Below are 10,885 nucleotides of genomic sequence, written 5' to 3'. Positions count from 1 at the left end.
ATTCCAAATAAAGCGTGTGTGACTCAGCTAACTGTATGTTACAGGTCAATACAACTCAATCCTCCGAGCTGTAAAGCCTCATTATGTGTTTTTCCTTCCTACTGCACAACAGCTCTCCACTTGGACTGAGAAAATAAGCACATGATTCTCTCTTTCTCACTCCGCTTCTCTGTCTCTCCCTTCACTGAGATCAATTTTGACTTCCTCATGCTGAATACCAGAACACAGGATATGCTTTGCAGTGCTCTCAGTTTCACAGCAGCAGCAGCGGCGGCGGCAGCGACACACTCTGCAGTTAAGATGAGTGCTGGGGATGTGGTCTGCACCGGCTGGCTCATTAAATCCCCCCCGGAGAAGAAACTAAAGAGATATGTGAGTAGGAGTACACACCGGACACTTGTTTATGTGCTCTGCCAGCAGTAGAAATGCCAGGTTATGCTATTGTGCCTTGTGTTTGTGTGTCTGTGTGTTATGATATGGAATGAGGATTTGGAAACATAATGAAGGGTTGTATGTTGTTATTAAACTGGGCTTTACATCGTCTTCCTACTTTCTAGAATAACACCTCACTCTTGTGTTTTGGCTTGTTAAGGTGCATCACAGTCATAACAGTGATGTATTATGACAATATGTCACAATCTGCACATGTACTTCAGACTGGTATTGAAATTACTCCCACAGTAAGTACGCATACCTACACTGACAGTACATAACCTTCAGTGTTTTGTGATTGTCGGGGTCATGTGATAATGTTGGGTTGGCCACTCATTCGTGTGATGAGCATGTGTATTGTGAAACATGGGAAGCGATGTCAGCGCCAGTCAGACACTTCAGACTTAGTGACAAGCAGAAATAGTCAAGCTCTCTGATGGCTGTTCACACTTCCTCTGTATAAACAGAGGTGGAGAAGGGCCATTTATCAACACCATAATGGGGAACGGGTGGATGGAGAGGTGTGTGTGTGTGAAGGGATAAGGTCTGCGGTTAGGGTTGAAAAATACAAACCTATTTTAGCACACTATGCAAATCCTGCCCATACCAGAGAGCAAAGTAAACATGTTATTCAGACTGTTGTAAGGACAGGTACACTATCTGCCTCGTCATTCAAATGTGAGGTACTGACACATGCAATTATGGAAATTTCAGTTATCTTGGTCAAATTAACCTCAGTGCGTGATGTTATCAAAACAGAAGTAATTAAGCACACATTAAAGAAAAAGCTGTGGTGGTCTTCGCAAAGGTGTTTGTTGACTTTGACTCCATTTTTATTGAGATATACAAGTAGGCATGCCAGTTTTTTTAATATTTACTGAAGGTAAAAGAAATACTTCATGTGCCATCCACAGTGTTATTACTGTTTTTATAGTTTTTTTTGTTTGTTTGTTTGTTTGTTTTGTTTTGTTTTTTTGGCTGTTCATTTGCCTCACTACTATATTTTAGGAAATATATTTTATATTTAAGCCCTCTGTTTCTGTTTTTCATAAAATTTCATCAAAGGAGTAGTTTCCATTCCTCAGTGTCACAGTGACAAAGGAAGAAAGTGAAAGAAAAACTCTTGATTGAATTCGGTCATAGAATTGTTGACGTTATAGTTGTATGATTTTTCAGAATGGGCATTTTAACCTGCTCATATATAAGCCCTTTTCACAGAAAACATTTTAACATGTCACAGTAGGAAAAGCTAAAGGAATGAGTTTCAGGTCAGTGCACACAGCGCTCACTGTCATATTGTCAAGACCTACTGGGAAACTTGAATAGGCCAAAGTCATCATTAATATTATTAGTAACACCAGTGCTTTTCCTGCTTTGACAATTCAAAATGCCTGCTGAGCTTGCTTAGTTTTCATCATCTCTGACCTCCTGTTTTCAAATAACCAGAGCTCCATCCTTAGGCTACATGATGATGATGATTAAACAAACTCCATGAGATGTGTCTGAAAGCTTGAGAAAAAGTCTGTAAGCAGCTCACAGGGACTATTTTCAAAATTTTTAAAATCAAACCTCAGCTTCTTTGTTTGAGAGTTTCAAATCCATTTTAGATAGCCATGTTTTTGTGTTAAACATATATGATACCCACAACAGCACAAGTTTCATATTCAGAACATCCATTGGATCAAATGAGCATCTGTCTAGTTACCATTTCCCCTTAAAACCTGCACTGCTACTGGCTGTGTGGTGTGTCTAACCATTTCCTGGCATGAACACATAAATTACCAACTGACTTGTGCAGCAGCAGATTACCCACACACAGAAAAAGTGTTGTTTGTAGGTTTCATTACACTCAATAGAAGAAGCTCCACCCTGAGTACGCAGAGCCACAAAACCAAATGTGAGAATGATTCTATCAGCTATATAATGAAATTTGCTACCTTCATGACAAGAATGATTTCCATTATCTGTTCAGTGGCTCAGGCATTACATGTTACAGGTGCCTCTTGCATCTACTGCGTAAATACCTCTTAATAGTTTCAGTAGGAATATTTCAGTGCAGTGACCATGGAGTGTATAAATATCTCTTCTGTTGTGTTCAACATTTTCTGCTAAATACAGTGAACTTCCTCTTCTCTATACTTCTGGGAAATTAAAGTGGAGGTTATGCTTATTGACCATATCAAATGCACAAAGTTGCTAAATTAGCTGTTGCGAGAAGCTGTGATCTAATTATCATGATTTGTCATGACTTATACAGTTGTGTAGGGTGGAGGTTACTGTTGGAACTATGAAGAATTAATAATATAAATAACTTTATAATCTATGTTAAAATATAGGAGTAACTCATGATCAGCTGGTTGTTCCTTTTTCCTGCAGGCATGGAGGAAACGCTGGTTTGTGCTTCGCAGAGGTCGCATGAGCGGTAATCCTGATGTGCTGGAGTACTATCAAAGTAAGAACTCCAAAAAGCCAATCCGCACAATTGACCTGAAAGAGAGAGAGGTCGAAATGCTGAACGGGGAAATCAGGATAAAGAGAGACTTCAATGGGAAACATCTCTTTGTGGTGAAGACGTCATCTCGCGTTTTTTACCTGGTGGCCAAAACTGAGGAGGAGATGAACAGCTGGATCAGTAGCATCAGTCAGATTTGCCACTTTGGGAGCCTGGAGGATGCGGGTAAATACACATAGTATGGTATTCATTTTGAAATGTGTAAAAGCTGCACTTGGCAAGATGTTTACTTCTGAAGGATACCTGTCTCACTGAAAACCACTAACTACTGGTGTAGATTTTTTCATACTGTCCCCACACAGGAAGTGAGAGCCTGAAAATCAAACTTTAAATTGAGGTCAAAACAAATTGTTCATTTTGTGCTGTGTGGTGTTGCATCACAGATCAGTCTAAAGGTGATGATTATTGCTGCCATGCATAGTTTTCTAATATTAAAATCCTTATCTTTCTTTTATATCTCGCTTCCATTTGCTGTCAACATCCAAGTGTAGCTTTAACTAAGTATCTGCATAAATTTGCCATGTATTCCAGGCATTTTTCAAATGATTAGCAAAATATATGTCCTGGTATGATAAAACTTTAAACCCCTACTGCAGAAGTTTACTTAAACATCAAAACTACATAGATTGTCCCCAAATTGGGAATGGAAAATTAACTGTAATACAAAAGCCCTGTAAGCAAACATAGCAAACAGGTCCCAAGTGGTGTCATCCTCTGCACTCAGGCTGTGTCATGCTGCTCTGCAGAACCAGTTCAACCCAAGGGGCTCAATGTCTATCACCTTTGAACTTTACACATATTCATCCAGGCCACATGCTTCATGCTCCTAACACAACTTGTATAACACACTCAATGAAGTTTAACTCTTACTCAGCTGTGTTGACACTGAACTTTAAGATCTAAATAATAATTAATCTATTTATATCTGGCAGTGTAAGAAAAGCTGATAAATTTCTCTGTAACTGAGTTCTGAAACCCACTAACTATCACTCATTATCACACTGTGGTTGAAACCAGATATAAATCATATCTGTCCCTTGTTCTACAGCAGCAGCAGCAGCAGCAACAGCAACAACAACAACAACCACAAGTTGTACTTTAAAATTTTAATATTACAAATATTTTCCTTACAAGTTGTACTTTAAAATTTTAATATTACAAATATTTTCCTTACAAGTTGTACTTTAAAATTTTAATATTACAAATATTTTCCTTACATTCCTTTGTTCTTTCCTCTCTAAATTTCTTAAAATTTTACATTTTTTAAACTAGATTTTCTGTAAAAGGGTTGCTCCAGTCACGTAGTGCATGAGTGGAGCTCACATTTTATCACAGGAAATTACAATACTTGGCCAAAAATAGCCATAACATTTAAAAAATTTTTTTGCACACAATCCCCAACTAAAACCACAGTTGTGTTTTTTTGATTGTTTGTTTGTTTTTTGTTTAGCTTTTGTTGTTGCTGCAGCGTTATATGTTTTAAGATGTTCCATATAGTAATATTGTTGTAGCTGTTACCACAGCCTAATGTTGACAGCAGATTGACAAGGAGCTGAGGTCATATTCTAATTAACATATATATAAAGAGATTGTAGTATTTCTTCCGTGAACGTGCTTTGGGGCTGAATTAGATGTCACTACATGCTTACTTTTATTGCCTTTAATTGGCCTGTGACCACTGTATTTTTATGGTTATTTTTAATTGTACCTTTCTTTTCAGGATGATGCAGATTTGACCTTTGCTTTCCTGTTGGTTAAATGCATTAATTTCACCGACAGCTTTCTGTTAGAACATTGTCATCTGTGTGGACCAGATAGAGCAACAGCACAACAGTGCTGATATGCTGGTCTACATGTTACCAGAGAAGCACATGCCAGTAGTTGATTATAATGAAAAATTAAAAACGAATCAAACATATAATCCACACACAGTGACACAGAGTATTGCTGCAGTTTTATATAATTTTAGAATAAATATCTACTGCTTTGCTTAAGGGTTTTCAGAGAAAGCAGGGCAGCAGATCCTGGAATCTCAAAAGGGTTCTGCAAGACAGCATCTCATAACTTTTGCAAGAGAATATAAAAAGGTTGTTCTGTACCCACAGGAGAGCACAATCATCTATTAAGAGTAGCAAATGCTTCATGAGAACATGTAAAGACCACATGATTCTGAAGGGACAGCCTTGACTCAGTGGCCTTGAGTGAAATGGAATGAAACAAATTTCTGAACAAGAGCCAACCTCACTAAAGAGTGAAGACTATATAAACAAAAGCAGGAACAGGGCTGACATGTGTCTAGTCTGACTGTGCCTGCAAAAAGACTATTTCTCTTTTCAAATTCACCTGCCTCCATTTACACTATATTGTTATTTTGAGTGCAGGCTGGGAGAAACCTGCGTATGTGTTTGTGTTTGGTTTGCATGGTTTAGCTATCCTTTGGTGTTGTGCTGTGATGGCAGTTTTCTTATCACTCCTTTGTGGTTGTAACATTTCAGAAACCACATGCTCTCTGTGCTCCTTGTTCTCAACAGAGGGCTCAGAAGAAGGCTCTCCTCACACCCCCACCTCCGTTCAGCTGTCACCTGACAGCTCTGACCAAGCATCTCTATCAAGCCAACTAGATTCCAGTCATCCACTAGACTACCTCTTTTTGTCACAATGTGAGACAGGGAGTTTACACATTAGTAGGTATGTACAATCTGTAAAAACCTGGACACAAGATGAAATGATGGCAATGCTTTATGTTTAATAAAAACAGTGTTTTCATTTTTTCTCTATCTGTAGACATGACAGCTGTTCAAACTCTGAGATCTCTCTGGAGCAAAAGTCATCAGACGATGCTGTCAAGGAAACCGTCCCTTCACCACTTTGCTCCGATACCTTTTCATTCTCCATCTCTCATGCTAGCCCCAGCCCATCTCTTTTCTCCCTTGTAAAGTTAACTAACCCACCTTTCAGCGCTCCATGCATCTCCATGGCTATACCGTCATCCTCTTCCTCTCCATTATGTTGCGGTGACACAAGTGTCTTCCAGTTTGACACACCTTATTCTTCAGCATCATTTGAGGCAATGAGTGACCGACAAACACCCCCTCCGCTGCCACCCAAACCTAATCACCCCTCAGAGCAGCTAAGTGAGGAAAGAGCTGACAGGATGAGGGCAACAAGCATGCGGCATTTCCCAAGCCATGCTGCATTATTTCCCCGGAGGACCTCTTGGTCAGGCCTGGACCACTCTGGAATAGGTATGTCCATAATAGGAAAGCAGTCTCACAGTAGGAATAATACAAAAACTGAGAAAGCTACATACAACAATATTAATGATAATCCTGGTGCTCTTGTAATAGGGAAGCAGATATATGTCTAAAGGAGCTCATTGTAACTGCTGAGAAAGTAAACATCATTTTTAATTAATGCAATTTTTTTTTTTTAGGAGATGCTGAAAACAGATTGATAAGAAACAGAAGGCAGAGTCTTAATTTGGTAAGAGAATCATCAGCAGCAAATAAATCACATTTGTATTAGCTCATGCTGATAGTGCTTTCATGTCTGTACAGTAAAGAGGAAGCTTGAACCAGCTGCTGGTTAGCCTAGTGCAAAGACTGGAAACTCTCAGCTTCCTTAACTAGTATGTCTTGTTTGTTCAATCCGTAAAAAACTGCAGCAACAACAAAAGCAAAACAAAAAACAAACAAACAATCAAAAAACCACAACTGTGGTTTAAGTTGGCGGTTGTGTGCGAAAAAAATTAAAATGTTATGGCTATTTTTTGCCAAGTATTTTAATTTCCTGGAATCTAGTTTGGGGCTACAGCTAGGAGATGGCTAGCCTAGCATAACAAGGTTTATGCACCCGGGCAAAAAACTGACCTGCATATAACCTCCATTAAATCAACCAACTGTCATTTTTGCTATTAATTTTTGTCACAGCATAAAGAAACAAGATATAAAGTTTTAACTATTGAATGGTGGCAGGCTGACTTTTTTACCCTAGGACTTAGCCAGGCCAGCTGTTTCTCCTTTTTTAGTCTTTGAGCTAAGCTAAGCTAAGCTAACTCGTTTTCTATTTCTTGGACAGGCATGAAAGTGGTATTGATTTTCTCATTTAACTCTTGGCAAAAAAAAGCCAATAAGTGCATTAATGTCAAACTATTCCTTAAAAGCCACTGTAGGATTTAGAGAAGGCACAATTTTAGTGCCCCTAATTAGTAGTCTCGTTTTTTACAAATAAAAACACATGCCATCGGAATCATATGAAAGATGATGATACACATGCATGTTAAATACACAGTGGCTTTTAACTAATGTTCCATTTGTACCTAAATGACAACATGGTTCAACTGTCTGATCTCATGAGCTTTGGTCTTTCAACAGCCTTGTTTAAATACCACACGAGTTCAAATCTACCAGGATGAGTCATATGTTCCCATGGCTTCCCCTTCTCCCTCTATTACCACTGTTGAATGTGACGATTACATCCCAATGAGCCCTGGCACATTCAGCTTTCTCAATACAAACTGCAATGCTGAGTCCTCTGCGCCTCTCAGGCCACTAATGTGTCAACCTGGAGATCTCGCACCACCTCCAATTCACCGGCATCTTAAGCCTCGATTGAGGAGAGGTGAGAGTATAATAGCCTTGATTGGTTCATGTTAAATGTTTGGCATTGTATGGAAAACTGAGCTTTTATTTAATTTCTGTCTTGGGGCAGGCAAGATGTTTTTGAATGTGTGGCGTTTGATGGACTTTAAACCGGGTGTGCAGAAAAATGACTGAAAGTGATGATTTAAATGTCCTTATGCTTCCACTTTGTTTCATGCTAATTCATTAGAAATACCATTCCAGGATTTATGCAGACATTTGATACACAGAACCTTTCTCACAGTGATCTCTACTACTTGTCACAGTTTGAAAACTGGCATTTTAAGAGAATTCTAACCAGTCCACTAACTCAGTCCTCTTATGGTTCACAGCTCGACCCCCACCTCTTGACTTGACAGGCCTTTCTACAATCACAGAATGTCCCACTCATCTTCCTTTGAACAGAGCAATGATCACATCATGGTGAGAGAAAAAAGTGCTTTTATCCTCATAGTTGTATCAAAAACAAAACACTAAAAATCTAATTTGGTAATAAATATCCTTACCCAGCTGATTGTATTTTTGGTTTATTCTTTCTACTTGATCTATGTGATTGTAAAACTTAGTGTTTGGTTGCTAATCTGATAAAGTCCTCCTATTTTATTGTGTAATTGCAGTTTTTCAGAGAACTATTCATCTTTCGAAAGAAGACTTGAGAATGCTGACAGTCCAAGAGATAAAGATACTAATTGCACTGCAATGGTAAGATTGCTATTCACAATGATGAAACCCCATTTTAAACAATATTTAGAGTGTGTAGTGTTTAGACTGATTTGATTATGCAATTTTAATAACTATCATGCTTGTTTTTCCCTCTATTCAAAACACAAGGAGGCCTTTGACTGTGCATTTTTCAGAATAAGTAGGAGCAGAGAGAGAACCCAATTACTCAGTTGTGTTTCATTCAACAAACCATAAAGATAGCGTGCATTATGACCTGGCTTTCATGGCAAAAAGAGATGCTGGATTTAATTTTCTTTCTTCTTTACTGATTATAAGTGATCACTGGAAGTTGCTGTATGGGTAATGTACTTTTACTGTGTAGCTCATTAAATCAGCCCATTGTCATCTAGTTTCTACATATGAATTATCCCCTTTTCAGAGCTGGCCCTAAAAACTGTAAAATAAAATTTAGTGGAATTTGGTGTCATTTTCCTCAGTATAATGTAGATGTGTGTGATTATATCGGGCAGATTTGTGTATGTAGAAACACAATTTACTGTAGGTGTCTGTTTTACATAACACTAAAATAAACAAAATCTGACATTCCTATAACTGTATAACCATTAGTAAGTGGAAAAATGTTGAGCACAGATAAGAATGTGGGTGTGGAGAGTGACCGCATGTTTTTAAAATGCTCTGATAAGCAAACTGCAATCCTTCCAGTCTATGAGCATTTGGAACATATGATTTAGTGATAGGCTTCTCTTGGAAGTGCTGAATGTTGAATTCATTTTCCAAGAAAAAGTTTTAATAAAACTGTATTAGTCAGGTGTTGTTGGGCTTAGTGTTCTCCCGCATCTCTGGACACAATAGCTTCCTTCATTTTCCTAAACTCAATCTGAAAAAGAACAGTTTACGGCCACCTTTTTACTTAGTCACCTATTGACTAGTAATCATTTTGCAAAATCACCATTCATTTCTTCCTTTGACAGGAGTCAAGTCGATGGTTCAGTCTCACCGTTGATGGAGCAGTTCAGCCATGGGCAAGAAGCTCAAACCTCGACTATCTGTCATTGGATTTCAATTCTGCATCACCCTCTCCTGTGCAGAAGGTATGATTTGTTGTATGATCATTTCATACTTGACAGAAAGAAGGAGACTTCCTGATTTTGTTAACTGGAACAGTTAACCTACATCACCTAAATGGCGAGCTTTGAATGTTGCAGAGGCATTCAGAGAAGCAAACAAAACCACTGCCTGAAGCTGTGAAAAAACACCAGATCAATGGTCTTTGACAATGAAGGATTTTTCTTTTAACTTACCACAGCTTAGCCAGCAGTGGTATATCATTACAATCACTACCTACTATTAGCTCTGCTGACCCTTGTTATTTCTATTCAAATAATCAAATCAGTGTTTAGTTCTAGAATAAAAAATTCTAAACACCTTGCTTTGTAAGCAGTGAGATAAAAACCCACACTCTATGAAGACTTGTTACATGTGATATTGTGTTAAGGCAGTTTATATAAGATTGATGCTATTATATAATGTTGTGCAAAGCATCACTTTCAATAAGAAATGCATGATGTGATCCCAAAAAATTTGTAAATTAAGATTTCTACAGTACACTTAGGAGCATCAGTAGTTTAAATACATTAAGTGTTTGTCTGTACAGGTAGACTGTTCTTACAATTTACTGTAACCCCATCACATCACTGTCTCATCATCTGTCCCTCTCTGTGTCTAGCAGAAGCCCTTTCTGTCTGATGAGTACAGAGTGGATTACGTACAGGTGGACGAGAAGAAGACTCGGGCGCTGCAAAACACCAAAATGGAGTGGACAGATGTTCGTCAAAAATATAAATGAAAATGATATGATGAAAAAAATCTGGGACAGTTTGGTTCAAGAAAAGCAATAATACCAGCAAAGCAGACAGATATGAAGAGGACCAGCAACAATTTAAAAGGACTATAAAAACCGCCAAAAAAAAGAGAGAGAAAGGACCAGAGAAAATAAGCAGCTGCTTGTTTGCGTACTGGAAGCACAAAACTGCATTGTAAAAAGTTAACTCTTAGCAGATGCATTAAGGTTGCCAATCATGCACTATTCACTGTGATTTCTACTGTAGTTTAATGTTTTACCAAATTTTAAAAGGGGTATCACACTGCTTCTTTGTAAAAATGAAAGACACTTAATGTAAATGTATGTATAGTTATTGTGACTGTAAAGAAGAAAGATTTTAATGACAAAATACTTTTGTAATATTTCTCTCCCTCATTATGCATCATGACCAGAAATGATCCATCCTGAGTTTTCTCCTTCTGTTAAAATCCTCCCGGGGCTGGTAGTTTGAGTTTCATAAAGGCTATAAAATGACTCAAAGCTATTTCTCAATAATGCATGCAGCATTCTCTGCATTCTGTGTGCAGAGTTTCTTGTGCTACTAAAATAGCTGTTCATTAAAGTGCAAACCTTTGCTTTAAAACTGTTACACCTGGGTGGAAAATAGGCAGCAAAATAAGCAAAGGATTTTATTGTGTAATGTAATCTGTATAGTGTAATGTACCCACTTGAATGTTGACATTTCCACAGTGAACACAGACATGCTTGTCATGGATTATCCCTTAGCTACATACA

General features: G+C 38.0%; 1 protein-coding gene across 3 annotated transcripts; it reads left to right on the top strand.

Annotated features, from left to right (window-relative positions):
• The first annotated feature begins 286 nt into the window (after positions 1-286).
• Positions 287-10,882, top strand: gab3 (GRB2 associated binding protein 3). Of its 3 annotated transcripts, none has more exons than XM_020598696.1 (10): positions 287-372; positions 2,809-3,109; positions 5,476-5,632; positions 5,729-6,189; positions 6,378-6,427; positions 7,318-7,564; positions 7,917-8,007; positions 8,202-8,286; positions 9,240-9,359; positions 9,995-10,718. In XM_020598696.1, the coding sequence occupies exons 1-10, from the start codon at positions 301-303 to the stop codon at positions 10,112-10,114; spliced, it is 1,704 nt and encodes a 567-aa protein (XP_020454352.1). In that variant the 5' UTR covers positions 287-300; the 3' UTR covers positions 10,115-10,718. The 3 variants fall into 3 exon arrangements, with proteins under 3 accessions (XP_020454352.1, XP_020454353.1, XP_020454354.1); XM_020598697.1 differs by having other exon boundaries at positions 9,998-10,716; XM_020598698.1 differs by lacking the exon at positions 287-372 and adding an exon at positions 597-680 and having other exon boundaries at positions 9,995-10,882.
• Positions 10,883-10,885: the final 3 nt, after the last annotated feature.

This window comes from Monopterus albus, unplaced genomic scaffold, assembly GCF_001952655.1.
Source record: "Monopterus albus unplaced genomic scaffold, M_albus_1.0 scaffold39.1, whole genome shotgun sequence".
NCBI classification, from domain to species: domain Eukaryota; kingdom Metazoa; phylum Chordata; class Actinopteri; order Synbranchiformes; family Synbranchidae; genus Monopterus; species Monopterus albus.
Note: the sequence above shows the minus strand (reverse complement) of the source record. Positions and strands in the feature narration are given on the sequence as shown.